This window comes from Anabrus simplex, chromosome 2 (assembly GCF_040414725.1).
Source record: "Anabrus simplex isolate iqAnaSimp1 chromosome 2, ASM4041472v1, whole genome shotgun sequence".
Classification (NCBI taxonomy): Eukaryota; Metazoa; Arthropoda; class Insecta; order Orthoptera; family Tettigoniidae; genus Anabrus; species Anabrus simplex.
The window spans coordinates 73,735,654-73,759,404 of NC_090266.1; the positions used below are offsets into that span (position 1 = coordinate 73,735,654).

The 23,751-nt window shown below is 40.8% G+C and overlaps 1 protein-coding gene across 1 annotated transcript in view; it reads left to right on the forward strand.

Annotated features, from left to right (window-relative positions):
• trio (trio Rho guanine nucleotide exchange factor) overlaps window positions 1–23,751 on the forward strand; it is a 1,596,874-nt gene that overhangs the window by 215,967 nt on the left and 1,357,156 nt on the right. Inside the window, exon 4 of the mRNA XM_067140202.2 lies at window positions 20,462–20,651. Coding sequence (XP_066996303.2) covers window positions 20,473–20,651 — 179 coding nt within the window. The 5' untranslated portion in view covers window positions 20,462–20,472. The remainder of the gene's footprint in view (window positions 1–20,461; window positions 20,652–23,751) is intronic.

Below are 23,751 nucleotides of genomic sequence, written 5' to 3' on the forward strand. Positions count from 1 at the left end.
TCCATCAACTTCGGCCCGTGCTATTATTCACAAAGCATTATTATTAAACACGCATTTACACATTACCCATGTTCATTTATTACTCCGATACTTCTACTGATTATTATATTTCTGTCCACTGGCGAAACTTCGCGGCACAAATAATCATCAATATTTACAGACAATTCAGTGGACTTCATTCCGTCCCACAACAATTAAAATCACTCGGCAACCCTCTACCTCTGGATAATCATACTACCTGCCTTAATATCTATAACGTTTCCGATAACGGAAAAAAATTTGGAGCACTGCTAAAATGAATATTAATCTTATCTTTACATGAAACGTGCTCCATGTATAATTACAAACAATTCAAGCACTTGAATACACAAATCAACCCTACTCTATTAAATAATCAACATTATGATGAGTGCTTGATCTAATTATGTACATATTAATTTGTCTCTTTGTCTATCTATCTCTGAATTTACGCGAGCCGGAAACGGCTCATTTCACAATCATTTTACTAGAATTAAAGAATATGATTTCCTCCCGCTAACGATAGCAATCTACAAATTTATATTAAGGGATACTCATCTCAGCCTTGTTGTTTGCTAAACCGGACGAGGAGCCTAGACCCATCCGGTTTTAGCACTACATCCTACTGGTATTCATGCCAGCTTGAAGAGGTAATCCTTGACACTTTTTATTATTAAATATTTCAAATCTTATAAAACAAAACAAGTAACTTTTGCACTTGTAATAATTTGCCCTCTAAACTTTAACATTTAAATTTAACACTCTTGGCTTTTCATCTAGCCCACTTAATGTAAATATACATTATTCGTTCCTTCCTCAGACACTAGGGACATGTACTACCTTGGTATCACTTTCAACGGCCCGGCGTGCACTCGATTTTTCCCGTCTCACGTTCGCGTAGCTGACCAGGTATCAGTTATTAACTGACTGTTTACTTGATGAAATTCCGTCGAACACCTACGACCGTTCTCATGTAACGTACTTCCTATTCTTGATTAGAACCTCACACTCCTATCCGTAGGTTTTGATTTAATGAGTTAATGAGTTCTGTGTATATTCAAACTCCTGCTAGTAGACGGTTCAAGACTGTAATACGAACTAATGCACGTCTTGCATCACTGTGCTACGTAACTTAATAACAACTCAAACAACTCTCCACGAGTAAGTACGCACCCTGGCGTAGTAACGGCTCGGACAATTCTTCACAAGTAAGTACTTCCGTCCCCACGACCTTGTATTTATATTCGTCTCACCCCCCCTCCGAGTTCACGAGAGGTCATCTTAGGGCATGCAGTTCCAATATCCTCATACGACTATTTGCGGCTCTGCCAGTGGCTTAAACTTGGGATCCACTGATTTAACTATGTTATCATAGGCTCTATGCCAATTCTCATATAATATCGTTCGCTGGTAATTAACATAATCGTGAATTTAGCTCCTGTATCCCAGGCGAGGATTTCGCGCCGTTTTGTAGCGTTTCTTGCCTGCCGCCAATCAACGGATAGCGTCTATGAATTCTCAGAATCACGCCAGTCAATCTCCGTGAATTAATAACTTTTAATAACTTTTGTTATATGGTTAGGCTTCTAAATTTCACCTTATCTCGAATTTATAAATCACTTCCTTCTATAAATTTAATCCTTGGAGTTAACGTTGATAGTGCTTCTTACAATACGAAGTTGTCGTGACTGCTTATGCCCTGCGAATTTTACGATTAGTCCAAGCTTACGCGGGACTGAGAAGTAAGTGCCAACCTTGCGTTCAGTACATTGGAGATCCCCTGACGTCATTTCTAGGAATTCTGCACGCGGCCCAACCGGTGTTTCGCACTATAACTTCGCCCGCGGCTCTGAAACTTTTCCACTGACTTGGAAATAAGTCTTGCGTTTCTCTTCCCCCTCGTCACAATTTCTGAGAATTCTAATTCTGCTGGCCATTGTATTTCTTAATCTTAGAGGAGACAACAGTCTGTGGCAGGTTTCACAATACCATCTCGGCCTGGCCTGTACTTACAATATATAAAGTAAGATATTCTTGCTTCTGAAAATGAAATATATATTCCTCAATAATTAATTACAATTGAATGACGCCTATCACACCCCCAACAGGGCGCAATATTGTAAATTATATATCCATAAGATTCTTACCGTTAAAAAACATGTTTTAGGATTTCGCCATACATTGTGTATGTTTTAATATGGCTGATGATGACCCCAAGGAGGGTTGAAACTAGTCCCATGTAATGTAAATATTGTAAATACGTCTTAGTATTGAATAGGTGGAAATCTCTACTGTGTTATAATTCATATGTTAATTCGCAGATAGTGTAGCATCCAACGAAATTACTTCGTTTAACATCGTTGTACTTTGATTATGTACCGTATCTATTTACATGTCCATGTCATGTAACCTACAGATTACTGACAAATACTAAGGCGGTGAAATTATGAAATTTAATTCTCCTTACCGAAAGACATGCAAAGTTCCTTTCTATTTCATAATGCGATTTGCGTGAGGCACATTACGGACTTGTGATGGGTTGACTTACGATACCGCTCTCGAGCATCGACTGTCGGCGGTAGTTTCTCACTGCTCAGCAAGCTGAAAACTCAACTGTGAGTGCGGGTGCAAAATACAGTGTTTCCAGGAAAGTTATAAATTGTAGTTTCTTCACTCGGAAACTAAAAACGAACTTATGATCCTATCAAGACGACAAATTTCCTGCAGGTTTAGGTCAGTTACGATGCAAAGTATATATTATTATATTTCATTTATTATTGTAATATTTACTTTACTTTTTCGAGTACGCTAAAGATTTTGTCAGACCCACGCCGTTTTAAGGCCTCTCCTGTCTTATTTACGGCGATTGCATAGTTCGTATTGAGCTGGTACATACTAACGAACATATAACAATTACAGTTTGCTTTACGTCGCAGCGACACTAGTAGGTCTTTATGGCGATGATGGGATAGGAGTGGGAAGGAAGCGACCGTGCCTTTAATTGTGCTACAGCCCCAACATTTGCCTGGTGTGATAATGGGAATCCACGGAGAACCTTCTTCAGGGTTGCCGACCGTGGGGTTCGAACCCATTACCTCCTGAATGCAAGCTAATAGCTATGTGACACAAATCGCGGTGAACAGATAAACGAACATAAGTTTTCTCTCCCGTAAATCTGGCATTCAGTTTAGTTGAGGTACATTTTGTTTCATTTTCCTTATCGCCTTGATTGCTTACTTATATAATTAAGACACTTTTTTAAACTAAACTTTCAGCGACTTTAAGGAAAACGTGTCATCAGAAACGCCACGATATATATGTAAACAACCGCAGGACAGCATATAGGATACATTACCACAAGAAAACATACAAATTCCCTCAAGTCAAAGTATAAGTTGTATTGAATACAGTATAACTTACGATTGCCGACCTTTCACTGAAGGCTTTGTTTTTCCGTGGTGTTTAAATTCCGCGCGAGTCGTGTAAACATTACGTAGAAACGCTGGTCAGGTGCGCGGTGTTATTTGCTACTTCTTCCACCGTCCACTCATCCCGTAAGCTACTGTATACGTTCTAAACAATTTGCTTCGACTCTTTACTTACTGTACACAGCTCAGGAGATGATCCCTGAATAGGCAGAGACATGCAGGGGGGAATGGAATATGTTGAGGAGTTGCAGATAATTACTGTTGAATTGCTGTATGAAGTTTTTCGTTCATTGCTTTGTTCTACTGTGTAATTTTTTTTGATGATAATAATAAATATCATGAATAAAAATATATAAATAAAATTACTCAAAAACTTAATAAAATTAATAAGCATAATTATCCGAAATGCCCGTAGTATGGGCGCCAGAGTTCACCAGAATGGATCCCTCGAATTTAGATAAGAGCATGATAAACTGTATATCCCAGGGCGTGTACATAATGCTGCGTACTGGTACATCTGCTGCAGGCCTTACCTAACCTCCTGAAAACGACTAATTAGGTAGGAACTGCACCTAGGTTCATCAATAACACTGATTCTAAAATAGCTAACTATATTCTTAACAAATTCCGTGCATAAGCACCTCATCAACATACAACATTATACATATAATACACACATAAAATATTGCTGGAAGACTCCATATTTACAACAACAACAACAATAATGAAAATCGTGGGAAAACGAAAGCGAGAACTAAGCTGCCGAATCTCTATATCGATTCGACTTACCGATTCTCATAATCGGCAGTTATTACATCACACAGATACTGTACCTTGTACTACTGTGTTCACATATTTTAACACTTGTTGTAAAGATATATACACACGTCTGTCGATCCTTCCCATAAATTTATGGAAAGTCTGAGATAGCTTTCACCAACATATAATGCTAGGCCGCCACAAGTGCTACACTACTTAATGCACAAGCACTCTCCACAATCAGCCACTTTCCACAAACATAACGAGACTACGCTCCACGAACGTTTGAAGTCCAGTCCATTGCAGCCGTGTCACTCCAGTACCGTGTATCAGCACCACTTCCTTCCCGTACAGTGCCTCAGTTGTAGTTGTAGTTGTAGTTGTAGTTATCTTCCTTCTCGTTCCTTTACAATCGCCTCTACAATCACCCTTACAATGTTTTTACAATGTCCTTGGTTGCCGCCGTATGATCAACCTTTATAGACATCAACATCCCCCTCCTCTCAGATGATACGTCTGGATTGGTGCTTGTCAGCCAATCATGAGTGAACCTCTTGTCAAGACATGCCCTGAACTTCTCCTTTCTCCCAAGAGATAAACAAACACTCGGGAGTTTTACATGAATCACCAAACTTTCCTAATACAACAACAAGCTCATCTCATCAGGCTGGGATATATACATGACTCATGAATTTCCCGACACAAGTACATCACAACAAGCACTGGGGCAGCCATATGACTCATTCAAATTACCACAGTTATTAAAGCAATGTTTTCCCACTCATGCAAAACATATTACTCATACCTACATATGTGGATATCTTCCAGCTTATAAATATAAATGACAAAACATACAAATGAAATATAATAATAATGATAATAATAATAATAATAATAATAATAATAATAAATCGAATACTGACAATAATATCTATAACTTCTACATATAATTCGGGGGTGTGATATATGTACTATCACAACTGTTCTGTGCTGCGTGTCGAAAATAGCATGTGATCATAGATTTGGTAAGACTATCCATACCGAAGTGCAGGGTATTATAGCCAATGATGGGAAAAGTACAAGAAAAAATACCTTTTGCAAAAAGTAACGATTACATACCTGCCAACTTTCCCGATTTAGGCGGGAGACTCCCGATTTTCGACAGTTTCTCCCGCCTCCCGATTATTCTACTATTTCTTCCGATTTTAGCTTATTTTTTTTGTGAACTCCAAACATTTGATTTCAAATCCCGCCTTTTCAGCTTTATACGCGAGTGGCCGGAAGTCCTTCGCTCATTGGCCGCTTTCAAATGAAATATCGATGTTTATTAATACGAGAAATGCGCGCGAATGTGCGATGTTTATTGAAACCTGTATATCGTGACGCGAATATCGATCGTCAATCTCTCGTTCTCGCGTGCTATGCTATGTTCGTGTTCATTCGCATCAGTCTAGTCGATTCTCGAGATTAGTTGCTAGAATTTTGGAGTCGTTTTTAGTAATATTAGTGACAGAATTAAAAGATAGAGACTAGTGATTTTAGTAGCCCTTTGGAGACAGTTCTGGCCAATTTTAATTTATTGCTTGATAAATAGCATTATGCTTCTTATAATCGCGCGGGCGCATGATGCAATATATTAATCTACGCATGGCATCGAAGCGCATAACTGATTCACACGTGTGGAGCATGAGTTCATACTATTTTCGGAAGGCTTATCAGAGACCGATCATCTATCTTCTCACATACTTCATGTGAGGGAATAGATATGTGTAATTTTTAGCCGTGTAGCCTCGTATATGGCAACATTCGGGTTTGAGGCAAGTGTTATAATAATACCATAGTGCTCCTGTATTGTTTGAAGTTGTGACAGTGTTCTTAATTGTTATTAGAAGGGGTATTGAATTTAATGTGTGATTATGGGGAAGCCGTCATATAGTATGTACAAAGTTAAAGAACCGGACTGAGTGAGTTGGTGCCGTGCGGTTAGGGGCGCGCTGCTGTTGGTTTGCATTCGGGAGATAGTGGTTCGTACCCCACTATTGGCAGCCCTGAGGATGGTTTTACATGGTTTCTCTTTTTCACATCAGACAAATGTTGGGGCTGTACCTTACTTAAGGATACGGTACTTCCCACCCCTAGGCCTTTCCTATCCCATCGTCGCCATAAGACCTATTTGTGACGGTGCTAGGTAAAGCAGATTGTAAAAAAATAAAAACTAAGAAAAAACGTATTATTGGTACGTAATTTCAGAAAGTTATGTGTAAAATTGGTATAGGCCTATACAGTATCAGCAAATACATGCAACCTTCGTTGTCTGCTGTCGAGGAGCTGGATAATGAAGAATTATTTTTCTTCTGACTAGGTACGTGAATTTAATTTCTTAAATGATTAGGGCTTAATTATCATTCAAATGAAGTGCAACTGGATTATGGTAGTTAATTTGATTTAGCGACTTTTAATTTAGAATTTGGTGACTTTTGGCCAACACTGGTTAGCAACACTGGTTCGGATGCTTCTATTGTTGAGTGTTCTGTTTCATATTTGTGTTCAGTGTTGTTCTGTCCTGTTCGGTTTGATGCGTGCATGTGTTTCAGTGAAGCATATCCAGTATTTATTGACGTTTTTATAGTGGGCTGAATGTTATTTGCTTTCCCGAATCCCTGAAGGTGGTTTTCGTGTTAAGTGGCTGTTTATAGATTATAATGCAAATTTTCGTCATATTGTAGTGTTTTTGCTTGGTATTTTGAATTTTCACTATGGCCAAGAAATACAGTTCTGTTTTCTTGAAACAGTTTTCGGAACAGTTTCCATGCATTATTGAATCCAGGAAAGGTCCATCTTTTGCATTTTGTACTGTTTGTCGATGTGATATTTCTGTATCACATGGTGGAAAAAGTGATGTTTCAAAACACATGGAAACAAAGAAGCACCGAGAAAACGTCAAGTGTATAGACAGTAATACAAAACTAAATTTTGCTGTTAAAATTGAAGGTGATCGGGTGATAAATGCCGAATGCTTGTTTACAACATTCATTTTGGAGCATAATTTGCCACTTAATTGTGAAGGTCATGCAGGTCACCTTTTCAGAAAAATGTTCCCGGACAGTGATATTGCAAAGAAATACGGCTGTGCAAGAACAAAGACTGCTGCAATTATTGGAGAAATGGCAAAGAAAGAGAAAGAAGAAATAGTAGAAACTTTGAAGAAATGGCCATTTTCTGTTTCAACTGATGGAAGTAACAAAGGAGATTGTAACCTATATCCCATTGTTGTTACTGTATATAATCAGAAGAGACAAAAAATTGAAAGCTGCTTATTGTCTGTACCTAACTTGAAAGGGGACTCTACTGGTGCGAATATAGGTGCCCTTCTTCTCAACACTCTGAAAGAGTGCAATATTCCACTTAATAACTGTTTAGCCTTATGTTGTGATAATGCACCGGTAATGGTTGGAATGAAGAATGGAGTTCCTGGTGTGCTGAAACATGATATGCCTGATCTCTTTGTTGTTGGTTGTCCCTAACATTTGTTAAATTTGGCTGCAGAAAAGGGAGCATCATGCTTGCCATTCAGGATTGATGATTATTTGGTGGATATTTACTATTTTCTACAAAGAAGTACTAAGAGAAAAGAGAAACTGAAACAATTTCAGGAACTGTACAATGCCGAGACTAGGAAAATTTTAAAGCATGTGTGCACCCGTTGGCTTTCTGTAGGCAAATGTTTATCCGGGTTGTTAGAACAGTGGCAGCCTTTGTCCAGTCTGCTCAATTATGAAGTAAAGTCTGGTAAGACAGGTCAGCTTGGAAGTCTCGAAACTTACCATATTCCTAAAATGAAACAAACATCAGTAGAAAGTGCTGCCCCTTCAAGGAAAAGAACCAATGAATCACCAGTCCCATGTTCTTCTTCACCCAAAACAACTAAACAGGATTCATTCATTAAGTGCAGTCTGTCTCGTGAAGAAAGAATATTTATGTTCCTGTCATCAAATTTAAATAAGGCTTTATGTCTGTTTTTATCAAATGTTATACCTACATTTGATAAACCAAATGTAATTTTGCAGTCAAGTGTGCCTCACATCCATTTACTGCAAGATCTGCTGCTGGACACATTAAGGAATTTGATATCGAAATTTGTACGACCTTCAGTGGTTAAATCTTCCTCTCTTTTGGAAGTCGATTACCACAGCAGGGTAAACCAGAAGAATGATTGTGACTTGTTCATTGGTAGTTCCACTTCCCAATTCGTAGAGCATCTGAAGCATGATGAGAAGGAGGAATTTTTCTCATCAGTTCGAAAGTACTTCATTGCCGCATGTGACTACATTGTCCACAAGTTTCCATTGAAGAATGAAATGCTGAAGAATGCGACCGTTGCACGAATTACATCTGCATCCGAGGCTTCATTTTCTTCTGTGATGTATTTTGTGGCTAAGTTTCCAGTGTTACTGAATTTAGACGCAGGTGAAGAGCATGAAGCCATGGATGAATTACAGTCCCAGTTCTGTGCATTTCAGATAGATGATATACCAGATGAGATCTTAATGGAAGAAAGAATTGATGTGCAGTGGTCGATGGTGGGAAAATTAAGAAGTGGTGATGGGAGTCCAAAATATGATAGATTAGTTCGTGTTATTCTTGGTATTTTAACAATTCCTCACAGTAACGCTGAATGTGAGAGGATATTTAGTCAGGTGACTAAAACACGAATACAGTTCAGGTCATCTATTGGTGATGAAAACTTGGAAAGGTTGTTGACAGTAAAATCAAGGCTACAGGGCAACTGCTTTCAACAAATCTTTGACAGTGGGTTTCTCAGACAGGCAAAATCTGCCACTGCTTCTTCCTTTAATCAACAGCAATTTTCTACTGATGGAGAAGCTTCTGTAAATCAATAAGATGGAAGGAAGGTAGGCGTACCATATATGTTCTTATACATTTTCCGGTGTTGTGTATTTATACCATATATTCTTATAAATTTTCCGGTGTTGTGTATTTAAGTATCACAGAATACCAATACATATGTGAGAGTAAGATATTTGTGGATTTAGATTCCATTCAGTTTTGTTGGAAATATGTGTTAATTTAAATGTGGACATGATGCATGGAGCTTGCTACGATAATGTATGTATTGTGGAAGACATGTAGAATACTCAGTTTTGACCATTTTTTTTCTCCTGATTTCTCCTGATTTTTCCTGATTTTCATATCAAAATCTCCTGATGTTTGGTTTTGTAAAGTTGGCAGGTATGCGATTACAAGTATAAATTAATTTGAAAATATTCGTTAGAGATAACTGGATTACTTTTACTCAGTTCCTTCCGAAATCTGATTATAGCCTCTATAATAAATGCGCGAAATAAGGGAAGTGCTAGAGATCAGCTGGTGTGTTCTAAAGTCCAAACTACAGGGAGAGGGTTGAGGTATGCGAGGGTAGGAACAGCCAGCTACGATTAACACTGCGTAGAGATTTGGAATTGAATCCAGGCTTCTGACACGCAGTCCAGTGATTGTGCGGTAAATTGTATACCACCGCCTCTCCACCCTGTCAGGCAACGCTCTGATCGTGAAATGTTTTCCACCAACAGGACTTAAACCGGCTAACCACGGCGTCAGACGCCTTAACGATCAATGCCACCAGGCTGCGATATCAAGATGGTAGCAGAAGAGGACTAGTTGAGATATTGTCATCGTGTTTAGAAGATTTTTGGCTGAATAGTTAGCGTTGAAGCCTTTGGATCCGAGTTCCGAGGTCGATTCCCGGCCGGGTCGGGAAATTTAGTCGCGTCTGATTAATTGTTCTGGCTCAGGGACTGCCTGTATTGTGTTTGTCCCATATTCAGACAACACACCACCCTACCAACCACCACGGAAACTCGCAATAGCGATTACATCCCTCCACATAGGGTTACATTCAGGAAGGACATCCGGCCGTAATACAGGGCCAAATCAATATGTGTGACACAGTTCGCACCCCCGACCCCACAAGTGCGGGGAAAAAGCTGTGGAACAAGCAGAGTTCAGATGCTGGAAGAGGAATACCGGATGAGAGATGGGATTATTGAAGACGTCATTGATGAAATCCTTATCAGACGAAGAAGCCGTAGTGTTAAGCACTGGAAAAACTTAAGTTGTGTGTGAATTTGTATATGATGATTAGGGCCCGGATTTTTAAAATGCATATGCGCATATGCAATTGCATATTTTGAGGGTTAGTGCATATTCTAGACGTAACAGCATATTCCGGTACATAATGTCTGAATTTAAGGACAATTACAAGAACTACTAAAATAAATCTGTTTTGTACATCCCTAGCTAGTTGGCTATTTTATATGCATCCCTCACTACTTGGTATTTTCGACTCTGTGTAACGGCACTTTCCTTTCACAAGTGACAATGGCAACAGATAGCTTAGGTGTGGGCAGGCAGGCTGGACTTCCCTGAATTCCTTTCTCTACCAGAGCAGATAATAATCTCAGGGGGTTGGGCACTTGGTCAGGACAGAAGTATCTTAAGTTCACTAGTTACGTTCCATTTTAATGCCCTGCATCTCATTTTTACAAGTGTTAGTTTCTAAAAATGCCTAAGGAAAAGAGCAGCAGAAGAGATTCACTAAATCAGTGGGTGTCGGGTAATAGGCACTATTCAACAGATGGTGTCATCGTGTACTGTCAAGTTTGTTCAAAGGAAGTGAAATGTGAAAAGAAATTTCAGCTTGAACAGCATTCAAAAACAACATGCACATATTAAAGCAGAGGAGGAGAAGAACAGCACACCACAACACCTACTTCTTACGCAGGTAAAGCCCAAGTCCTATATTCTTAATACATTTTCAAATGATCTTTGTAGGGCTTTCGTATGCAGCAACATTCCATGGAATAAATTAAACAGTCCAGTTCTGCGATCATTTCTCGAGAAATATTGTGTAAATCAAAAAATACCTGATGAATCAACTCTTAGGAAAAATTACCTACCTCCGCTATATGAATCTAGCCTGGAATTGATCCGTTCTGATATCGAAAGGAACTGTGTCTGGATATCGGTAGATGAGACAATGGATTCATGTGGCCGTTACATAGCAAATTTCGTGGTTGGTAAATTACATCCAGACGAACCCGGTAAGCCGCGTCTTCTTGCTTGTAAAGTACTAAATTATTCTCTGCGACTATTGTGGCCATCTGAAATTGAGAATAATTGTTGTAATGTGTTTGTACTGCTCACAGATGCAGCTTCGTATATGTCGAAAGCAGCAAAGGCCCTCCAAAACTCATGCACGTAACCTGTTTAGCGCACGGATTACACCGCATTGCAGAAGAAATACGCGCACAGTTTCCAGCTGTTAACAATTTAATTGGATGTGGGAAGAAACTATTTCTGAAAGCACCAGCTCGTGTCCAGTTCTACAAAGATTGTCTACCTAAAGTTCCTTTGCCACCTGAACCTGTCCTGACTAGGTGGGGGACATGGTTATCTGCAGCTGTGAGCTTTCATCCGGGAGATAGTTGGTTCGGGTCCCACTGTAGACAGCCCTGAAGATGTTTTTCCCCGTGGTTTCCCATTTTCACACCAGGCAGTTGCTGGGACTGTGCCTTAATTAAGGCCACGGCCGCTTCCTTCCCACTCCTAGGCCATTCCAATTCGATCGTCGCCATCAAACCTGTCTGTGTCGGTGTGACGTAAAGCAAGATGAAAAAAAAAACAGCTAGCAGTTATGATAAAACGTTGTATGCTCAGTATATTAAACTAAAATTGGAACAAAAACCTCTAAGTCCAAGCCCACAATAACAGGAGAGATTGGATTAGATTAATCATATTAGATTAGTTAAGATTAGATTTAATTAAGTTAGGATAGGTATTATTAAGTAATAATTATTTGTAATTTCATTTTGTATCACAAAGAATGCTGCTGTAAATGTGGATAAAAGTCCTGTAGCAAGCAGTAAAGTAAATCAATTAAAAGTAAGGAAAGCTGAAAGCCAACATTATTTTGAAGAGTGGCGGAAGATCGTCCCACAAACAACGGTAAAACTAGTCCAGTCCATGCTGAAGAGGCTTCAAGCTGTCATTGCTGCCAACGCAAATTCGACTGGATACCGAAGAGTTTTCGGAACAGACGGCTACAGAAGCCACTACTTTTAAATAGTCCCACTTTACACAAAAGTCGGTGTATAGTAAACCTGGAAATACTACTGCGTTGCCCTTAGTTCCATAGAAAGGTGGTCCGCTGCACTGTTGTGGCGAAATACGAGGGTTGGGGCAAAAGTCATGGCAACTATTTTTATTGAAGATACCAGTCCAGTTGGAAAATGTGATATATACAGACGAAAGGACAAGGTCTTAACTACATGTATGGACAATGAATAGCACTGAAATAACGTAACACACTAATTTATTACGGTAGAATACAGGGCAATATGGCCTTCCCGGTGCAAAAGAATGACAACACAGTACACATAAAGTTGACTTGACAAACCTGGGCCTAAAGACCATCAAAGTAGTCCGCTGCTACTGACACCACACGCTGCCAACGATGTGGGAGACGCTGAATACCATCTGCCTCAGCATTTGCCGCACCATGTGTGAATCGGGTCACCTGTTGGCGCACAGGATTAGCAATGTCCTGTCGTATTGCAAACCGCCTACCACGTAGTGGTTCCTTAATCTTTCGAATGAGATCAAAGTCACAGGGCGAAATGTCGCGAGAGTACGGTGGGTGCTCCAATTCTTCCCATTCCCAACGTCGCAGTAGCTGCCCTACACAGTCTGCTTTATGTGGTTTTGCATTGTCGAGCAGGATTATTACACTGTCCACAAGATCCGGACGTTTCTCCCGAACGCCACGTCGTACCTGTTGCACAAGGAAGTGCCCGTAGTACTGTGCGGTCACTGTTCTGCCATGTGGAACGAAGTGGCAAACAATGACACCCCTGACGTCATACGTGACGATCACCATCAGTCTGACTGGGGAAGGATTCTGTCGGACCTTCTGCCTCCTTGGTGATCCAGCATGTCGCCACTCCGAGGACTGACGTTTCAGTTCTGGTTCGTATGCCCTGGCCCAAAATTCATCGATGGCGATTATTCGTGACAAGAATTGATTGCCGTCCTGTTGCCAGCGTGCAAGGTGGTCGGAGCATATTGCATAGCGCACCCACCATTGAATTTCCGTCAGTGCATGCGCTACCCACCGCGATGCGATTTTGCGCAGTTGCAGCTCCTGTGGACGGTGCGCTTCTCGATGCCACTTTCTCTCTCTAACTCCAGGAGCGTCCATCGTCTGTCTTCATCCAGGAGCTGCTCGATGACGGCACGTGCCACGTCGGTCCGCACACTAACGTTGCTCATCACTGGTTGACACACGTCCTTGCTGAAATGATTCTACCCACCGTGCTACTGTACGGTATGGGAGGGCATTATTCCCAAGGGCTTCCACTAATTCACTGTGACATTCCATCGCATTTCTCCCTCGGAGAACGGCTATTTTGATGTACGCGCGCTGCTCAACACGAGTTAGTTGCATCTCTCACGACACTCACTAACTGACTGATTTCACAGCCCTCGCTACGCTAGTACCAGCTATCACAGAGCCATATGTTGTTCTGCATACATACTATGCCTGCAGAACTTCCACGCGACACATAGGCCTATACGTTTGTGATCCGTTCACATATCTACAAGAAAAAAAATAGTTGCCGTGACTTTTGCCCCAATCCTCGTAACTGCCTTTACGGTGGCCCGAGGACCTCGATGTTTGGCCCGTTAAAACAATAGTCATCAATACCATCATACTTCTTCTCGAGATGTTGATGCCCATTGCTGAAGGATGGATTGTAATGTCCACGCTGTCGGAACATGTTGCAGACTTTGAAAATGACACTCCATGGTATGTGCAGGGAGTTTGGGACTTTGTCGTCAGTGTCTGACCTGTCGCGAGCCCCACAAAGTCTGTTCCTGGTATAACATCGTCGATGTGACTTTGAGTCATAGGGGTCACTCAAAAAGTAATGAGCGCATGCTATTGTATGTTCCTCGCATTTAACATTGTATCAGACTTAATTTTTATTATTATCAAAACATAATTCACCTCTCATACATGTATATGTTCAGTTGTTTCCGAGAAAGGTGTACCTGCGAGGAACTCAGAAAATATCATGCGCTCATTCTATTTTTGAGTGACTGTAGATAGATAGATAGATATGGCTTATTTTAACTGGCAAAGTTAGGGACGCGTGTCCCTGTCTTACACTTAACCATTGAAATACATAAATATTATAAAAATATATAAAATACTGAATAAATGCTGTAAACAGCTTAGTGCCAAGAACATGCACTCTTAAACGGTCCTTACTCTTTGAGTTACGAGACATTAACTATTTGGCGGTCGAGGGTCTCGTTTACCTGCCATATTGTGGTGATGTGAAAACGCGGCTGAGCGAAGACACAGGAAGAAGGAAAGTGTTCCGACATTGCGTCTAAACGGGTGCAGGTAATCATGTGTGGTCAAGTATGAAGGCTGATATATCATCGTTGTCATGAAATAATCTCTTTAAATGCATCCTGACAAAATATTGCTTGTTATAGAGGTATTTTTAAAATAAAGCCTTTTTTCTCAGTGTCGACTCAGCTAATGTAACTTATAAGCTTTTCAGTCTCCTGTCCAAGACGAATGTAGCAGTTAGAATACTATAAAATACCTGTAAATTATTCAATTTTTACAGGTATGTTCGTATTCGTCAGACTGAAAAGCTTGTAGGTTATATTTTTCTATAGAGGTTTGAGCATAGCTGAGCACAAAATATCTCGTGGATTATTGAAACGTATTTTCCATGCTGTTATTCCAAGTCATATTACGTATATGATCCTTGTTTGGATGTGATGTTGTGATAATACACAGAAGAGCATTGAAAATACTCCTCAGTAGAGATGGGTCGATACCGGTAACTTATATAGATATTACATGTTCAGTTGTTTCTGAGAAAAGTATACCTGCGAAGAACTTAGAAAATACCATGCGTTCATTCTGTTGTGTTCTGGGGCAATGGACAACGAATGACAGATCAAATGACATGAGAGGGTGTTGCTGGAATGATAGATGATAGGAAAAACCTGACCCGCCTCCGCTTTGTTCAGTACAAATCTCTCATGAAGTGATCAGGATTCGATACAAATATATATGATGTTTGTCTCGATACTCCGATATTTGCATTGTTGATATAAAATAGTAAAAGTGAAAATCGACAACCTGTTTCCAGTCATTTGACCGGGTCAGGAATGGAATGAATGAAACGCCCATCTAGCGGCGAGTATAGGAATTACGCCGGCTGGCGATGCCTGTCTCATTCTTCTGGGGCAATGATTAATGAATGACAGATGAAATGAAATTAAATAGCATTGGAGAGTGTTGCTGGAATGATAGACGACTGGGAAACCGGAACACCCGGAGAAAAACATGTCTCACTTCCGCTTTCTCCAGCACAAATCTCACATGGAGTGACCGGAATTTGAACCACAGAACCCAGTGGTGAGAGGCCGGCGCGCTGCCGGCTGAGCCACGGAGGCTTCATATAAAATAGTAAAATACAAATTTCTAATTATAATATTATTTATTAAATAGGCATTTTTATGTTAGCACTTCAATATCTGTATAATTGTAAATTAAGTTAAGATACCGTATTTGTAGTATGTAGCTCTAGTTACTAATTACTCATCTTTCCACAAACCAAATGTAAAAAAGTATGTTTTTGTTCAAAAATACAAGCATTCTCACTTATGGAGTCGAGCCTACTTCTTCCTCTGCTGTTACATATGAATCCTGCTGTGCTTAACAGTCTTTCAGAAAGTACTGTTGTGTGGTGGTATAAATAAACAAATCACAGCTAGTTTTGGCGACTTTTGGAAACTTTGTTTTCCAATCATCGTAAACACTTAATTAGGGGGATAAGAGATCTCCTTTTAGGTATGTGTTGATTTAATCTGCGGAAGCGTTAACTGACAATGAATTTGTGTCATTTTCTTGCGTAATGCTGCCGTAAAAACACCACATACTAAGCGATGTTGCTGCCTCTGAAGAATGGGTTTCTGCTTTTTTTAAAAGAAGTTCGTTACTATACTATTTGTAGCGAGTATTTGTTCGGCTCCATGGCTAAATGGTTAACTTCCTGGCCTTTGGTCCAAGGGGTTCGATTTCCTGCCGGGTCGGGGATTTTAACCTTCATTCGTTAACTGCGATGGGTCGGGTGTCAAGAAGTTGGAACTGATGCTTGTTGTTTAAAGGGGCCTAACATCTAGGTCATCGGCCCAGAAGAAGTTGGAACTAGTGGCGAGAAATATTCTGAGGAATATACTGGGACCCCAAAGAACAGAGGATGGATTATACAGAAAGAAAGGAAACCAAGAATTATACCTCAACATGGAAAAGATCTCAGATACCATCCGGAAGAGGAGAGCCATGTTCTTCAGACGTATCTACAGAGTTAACCCGGGAAGACTGACCAATCAGATAAGATTTTTTGAGGTCAGGAAAACTACGGTGTGCTGGTGCCAGGAGGTGAAGAAGGGCCTGGAAGAAATGAGAATACAAGGAATGGAAATCGGCAACAGGGATGCTTACAAGTCGAGGATCAAGGCCACGACGAGGTTTCAAGAAAAATTTAGCTCCTGCTAGTGGCTTTACGTCGCACCGACACAGATAGGTCTTATGGCGACGTTGGGATAGAAAAGGCCTTGAAGTTGGAAGGAAGCGGCCTTGGCCTTAATTAAGGTACAGCCCAAGCATTTGCCTGGTGTGAAAATGGGAAACCACGGAAAACCATCTTCAGGACTGCCGGCAGTGGGATTCGAACCCACTATCTCCCGGATGCAAGCTCACAGCTGCCCACCCCTAACCGCACGGCTAACTCGCCCGGTGTTATATTCTGTACCCAAGCGCCATGGACAGAATAAAGGAGGAGATTGCAGAGTGAAAGGACGAAGGAGTACTGGACGAGGATTAAAGCTCAGAAACGGATGAAACGTGGTCCATAGTCGGCCAGAACCAAAGAAGAAGAAGAAATGAGTATGTTCCCATTGCGATCCTGTGAGATTTGCTGGAAAGTTGACATCGGCAGATGTGAATACGATGGCTCTCTTCTGTTCTTGAAGTCTTTTTTAGCATATGAAGAGTTGAATTCCATCGTGTATGTCACCTTGAATCAGAGAAAGTTGTTTCCATGCAGTTTTGAGATCTTTGTGAATTTTGTGGAATGTTTGAAATGTCCTACTAATTTTGTACGTAACGCAATGAGATTCCCAATATTCTTTCAACTAAAAAGTCCCTCTTTCATAACTTATAGTTATGATGAGTCATTATTTTTTCCATTAAACTCCAAATTTCTAATGTCTTTTTCAAGAAATGTGCAATATTTTCACGCTTATGTCTCATTTTTTCTGAGGTATGACTTCAGTGCATATGATATGCTGAAGTTCGTAGTCTTGGTCTACAAAGGGAACGGTGATACTTAGGTAGTCGTCGGTTTCTGTTAATGCCACAAATCCGTCGTAACTTTTGTGCCATCGCATTTCAGATCTCATCATTTACTCTTGTTTCTGTCTCTCTATACAGTTCTGGGAGGATGTCATTTGTTATTTGGTTGCAAGTAGGCATACTATATCTATGTTCAAACTGCTGGATCAACTGCTTAAATCCTTTACTTCTACAACGCTAAATGGCTGGCTGTCTTTGCCTATCACGTAAGCTACTTTCCTTCGATGATTATATCCAGATTTAAATTCTGAGTGGCTCAGACGGTTAAGGCGCTGGCCTTCTGACCCCAACTTGGCAGATTCGATCCTGGCTCAGTCCGGTGGTATTTGAAGGTGCTCAAATACGTCAGCCTCGTGTCGGTACATTTACTGGCACGTAAAAGAACTCTTGCGGGACAAAATTCCGGCACCTCGGCGTCTCCGAAAACCGTAAAAGAGTAGTTAGTGGGACGTAAAGCAAATAACATTATTATTATTTAAATATACCGTCCAAAAAAGATGCGAGTAGGCTGGCTAGTACTTGTGTACTCTCTGATTGTGTTGATGCCGAGGAAAACGAGGACAGTGAATTCCACACTCATGAGTTGACAAATGTGCTCCTTGCAACCACTTGAAAATCTGCTACTTCTTGCAATACTAGTTAAAACTTTCAGTTTTTTATTAACATAGTATCGAAAAAATATCGAACTCATCTGTAGTAGGATCGTTCTATATTGACAGCCTACCTCTTGATTATCGAGGTATCGAAAGTATTGAGAATCCATCTTTACTTCGGACCTGTGAGTGTGTATGTGTTCGTACGCTTAAATCGGCCTAGGCTGTTGAGTAATTTAAGGCGAATATAGGAGGATAGCTTACCTAGCGGCTGCGGAGGGTAAGAGAAGTAGAGGAAGACCAAGGCGATGATGGTTCGACTCGATCTTGAACGACTTCATGATGAGAGATGTGGAACTCGATGAGGCTACAGAGCTATTTGCACATAGATAATGGTGGAGGCGCTTAGTTGTTTCACACAAGGTTGCAGACTGAACGCTGAAAGGCTTAATAGTCAATATTGAAGATGTATATTATTATTAACGGTCTTAACATATGCTAGGGTGATGGAATTTTGTAGCACAGAAAGTTTTTAACATACCGGAAACCAACAACACGGAATTGCCGCATGTAAATACAACTCATCTCAACACTTATGAGCAGAACACCAGCTACTGACAAACTGCGCCACTGAGGTCGGCCGATATTAAAATTTGTTTCTGTTTCTCCGTATTTTTATACTGTTTGGTTGTCTAATTTTGTGATTGTTAAATGAGCAGACATAACTAAAGGAAATGAAATACTGAAAACTAATCTTAAAATCTGCATACAATAGTCCTTTCATCGCCCTTTTGCAGAAGTAATGATTTGACTTGGCGTGTGGCCTCCGAAGGGGACTGGTACAGGCCTTTCGAGTTGACACCTTTTAGGTGACATGCGCGTCTGTGGGGATGGGTCCTAAGCACGATGAATTCTAGTGCTGAAGGTGGCTTGAGAAGACCAGCCCCTGAGCCATCGGAGTTAACCAGTGAAGGTTAAAATCCCCGGCCAGGCCGGGAATCAAACCCGGGACCCCTTGAACCAAAGGCCAGCAGGCTAACCATTTTGCCATGGAGCCGGACTATAGAAGGAATGCGATCATTGGATTGCATATAAGAGACGTTTGTTGTAGGTTCCGAAACGGGTTCCTTCAGTTGGTTCGGCTAGTATCGAGAACTGTGTCGTGGATCATCTTGCTTTTCTGTTTATGCCAACAACCTGAATTCCTCATTACTCTTGTTATAATTAACACGCAGTACAATATGGAATGTGTAAATAAGCTGTAATGTGATTGTTTAATTATTGATATTTTCAACACAAGTAATCTGTTTGCAGTAACTATTATACAGTATATGAAAATCCACAGCCTGTTTCCAGTCATTCGACCGTGTCAGGAATGGAATGAATGAAGCCCCCATCTAGCGGCGAGGATAGGAATTGTACTGGCTGCCGAAGCCTATTGCACTCCTCTGGGGCAATGATTAATGAATGAAAGATGAAAGGAAATGATTATGGCGAGTGTTGTTGGAATTAAATATGACAGGGAAAACTGGAGTACCCGGGGAAAAACCTGACCCGCCTCCGCTTTGTCCAGCACAAATCTCACATGGAGTGACCGGGATTTGAACCACGGTACCCAGCGGCGAGAGGCCGGCGCGCTGCCGCCTGATCCACGGAGGCTCCTATTATACAGTATTAACTCATTTATTTATAACGTCTTTCAGTGAAGTGTTCTTTTGGAAGACGGATGATTTTTTCCTATATCTGAGTGTTTGTTATTCATCCTAGCGTTTATTCCAAACGAGCCCGAAATTAATTTTAGTTTTATTGTTATGAAGTCATACTATGTATGGAATATCAGATGAGGCGACGTTGCAAAATACCTGGGTACATTTAAGCTAAAGGCGACCGAGTCACTATATGCTGATATCAGGCATCTGGCCGAGATCATCGGTCTTTTGTTTGTTGGTCTTTAAATTCTGACGGCTTTGGGTGTTAGTCAACTACGAGTTTACATTCAATCTTTTAACAAGACACAAACATTGTTATGGATGTAATTGGCACTCGTCTCTTAGAGAGTAAGTATTTAATATTGCGAGTGTCTCCTTCTAGAAGGAATCGCATGCTACTTTGTTAACTTTTCGTTTTGTTCGTTTCAGGCGGGCGGACGATGGACGGGCTGCGGGCTCTGGATGTGCTAACGCAGCTACAGGAGCGGCTGGCGGTGCTTACAGGCGGGAGAGATCGACGCGGCGGGCCCGTGCTTTCTTTTCCCGCCTCCGGTCGTCGGGATCGTGCGAAGCCTGACGACTACCGCCGCCTGCTGCAGTACCTCCTATCCTTACCTTGGTGAGTCCTCTCTTTCGAAATAGTGGAGTTTTTATCACTACCAAACACAGATCGCTGCTGTAAACAGCAATCCTTAACCGTTCCTAACTACGACAAGTAACACAGGATTGCATACTTCCTGTCGTACAGATTTTTTTTGAAAAAATATAATAATAATAATAATAATAATAATAATAATAATAATAATTATTATTATTATTATTATTATTATTATTATTAGTCTATTAACAAATACATCGCAGTTGGAAAATAGGAAAAAGGAAACAACGGGAGTTAATAAAATTAGGATTCGGAAAATGATATGATAACTTTAATAGTACAAGCTTTAGAACTCCATAAGTAACAGGGGAGTAGGAGCTCCCATCTTACAAGACTTTTTAGTCTTAAATACATCTGTGGTTCGAAAGAAAGTCTTTGATATTATATGTAATTAAGAACTTGTGTTTCCAATAATTAATGTTTCCCTTTAGAGAGATATCAAACCTTCAGTTAGTTTTACAATGATCTCACGGGCCTAGAGTTCACATCAATTTACCTTTAAATTTAAAAGCGTATCAGCTTTTATCCACTTGACACTCGCTGCCCTTACTATGAGGGAAAGCAACAACACACAATAGGAATCCGAAGGATTCAGAAAAACGGGTGCAGAAGCTCATACTACAGGCCAAAAATGGCAATATATAAAAAGGTAAATTAGAAAAGGCCGAAAAATGGCAATATATAAAAAGGTAAATTAGAAAAGACCGAAAACAAATCAGGCTGGGATGCTGAGCCCACTCAAGCAATCCCGTGACATGACTTGCCATAAAACCCAACGAGACAGAAGCTCGGTGGCACAGCGGATAAGCTCTACTACGTTGGAGAATAAGACAAGGAAAGAAAATTTACAGACCGAAAAACAGAATGAAAATTTAGACATTTAGAAAAGCTTAGTCACCAGAAAGCAAAATGAACAAGGGAAACGAATGTCCACACTCGTACATCCCTAAGACAATACATGATACCCGCTAGGGTTGTGACACTCCGTCCGCAGACAGCCTAGAAACCTACATATTACAAAACTAACTGAGTTTAAGAAAGCTTACATTTAAAATAAAAGTAAACGTGGCTCACCCTAACCGTTGCATGCTAGAGGATAACGCTATTATCTTCCCGTTGCCACACGCGAATAAGTTCACAAGTTAGACAAACATTCTTGCTGCGTACCTGACATGCTGCCCTAGCTCGTCTGTAGCCTCCTGTGAGGAGAGCATCACTTGTCGCTGCACCTAACAAGATCCAGATAGATCCATAAGGTCCAAAATTACCACTATTTATAGGAGCGAACAGCGCGATGATTGGTTGGTTTAATTTGAACTGACCGAACTCGATAGCTGCAGTCGCTTAAGTGCGGCCAGTATCCAGTATTCGGGAGATAGTAGGTTCGAACCTCACTGTCGGCAGCCCTGAAAATGGTTCTCTGTGGTTTCCCATTTTCACACCAGGCAAATGCTGGGGTTGTACCTTAATTAAGGCCACGGCCGCTTCCTTCCCACTCCTAGCCCTTTCCTGTCCCATCGTCGCCATAAGACCTATCTGTGTCGGTGCGACGTAAAGCCAATTGTAAAACAGACATTAAATAACCCTGATATGTCACTTAATGCAGGCTTCGCCAAACGGCACAATTCATATTCTCGCCCCTAGATGGGGGCTTCAGTCATTCCATTTCTGACCCTGTCAAATGACTGGAAACAGGCTGAGGATTTCCATTTGATGTCACTTAATAACCACTACTTAAACTTCATACCATGACTGAACTCCCAGGGATGGAGATGCAGCGTTACGATTCGTTTATCTCGTCAGATAACAGGAATAATTTACTAGTATGTTTAACATTCCTTATACTGTCAAAGTTAGAAAAGTACACATCATTTTCAAATGACCAAGTTGAAAGTGCATTTTGTCTAGATAGATCGTTAAATTTTATCTTCGCGCAGTAGAGAAACAATGAAATGGCTGATATTCCCGAATGCCTAGCGCTGTAGGCACTTTGCAAAGTGCGTTTTGCTCGGTTGAGTGGAGGATAAAAATAACAGGTTTAGAGTCCTTTTTGTAGGGAAAAAATTCTCCGGGCTTTGCCCGGTTCCTTGGCTGAGTATTGTTAGCGTTCTTCCGTTGATAGCGCCCCGGGTTTGATTCTCGGTCGGGCCGAGACTGTAACTGCGAATGGTTAATTCCTCTGGCTGGTGGACTGGATATTTGTGTGCGTCGTAACATACTTCTCTTCACACACACACGCACACACACACACACACACACACACAAAATAGAGAATACATCCTTCCACATAGGGTTGTCGCTATAAAGGGCATCCGGCTGTGAAACTGGGCCAAAATCCATGTCATTTACCGACTCTAGTAAGGTTAAGAAGAATAAAAACTGCTCTGGACTCTAAAAAACCGATCACATTGAGACTTTTGTCTACGTATTAGAGTTATCTGCCTTCAAGACCACTAACGTGCGACACGAAAGCGAAAGGAATTGCTTGGCATACCCTACGGGATTAAAACTTACTGCAAAGAATAATGGTTTCCTTATTGTAAGAGATTTGGAGTGTAATGTTCTTATTATCGTGTGAGTTGTGTACGTAATTTGGGTTACGTATAGGTCTATGTCAATTTGCATTCAAGAGATGTTGGGTGTTAAGCCCACTGGGTAAAAATTGGAATCAGAGATAAGGCTTTTTGCAGATGATGTTATTCGATACAGAGTAATAAATAAGTTACAAGATTGTGACCAACTGCAAAATGACCTCGATAATGTCGTGAGATGGACACTAGGCAATGGTATGATGATAAACGGGGTTAAATGTCAGGTTGTGAGTTTCACAAATAGGAAAAGGCCTCTCAGTTTTAATTACTGCATTGATGGGGTGGAAGTTCCTTTTGGGGATCATTGTCGGTACCTAGGTGTTAATATAGGGAAAGATCTTCATTGGGGTAATCACATAAATATCATTGTAAATAAGGGGTGCAGATCTCTGCACATGGTTATGAGGATATTTAGGGGCTGTAGTGAGGATGTAAGGAAGAGGGCATGTAGGTCTCTGGTAAGACCCCAA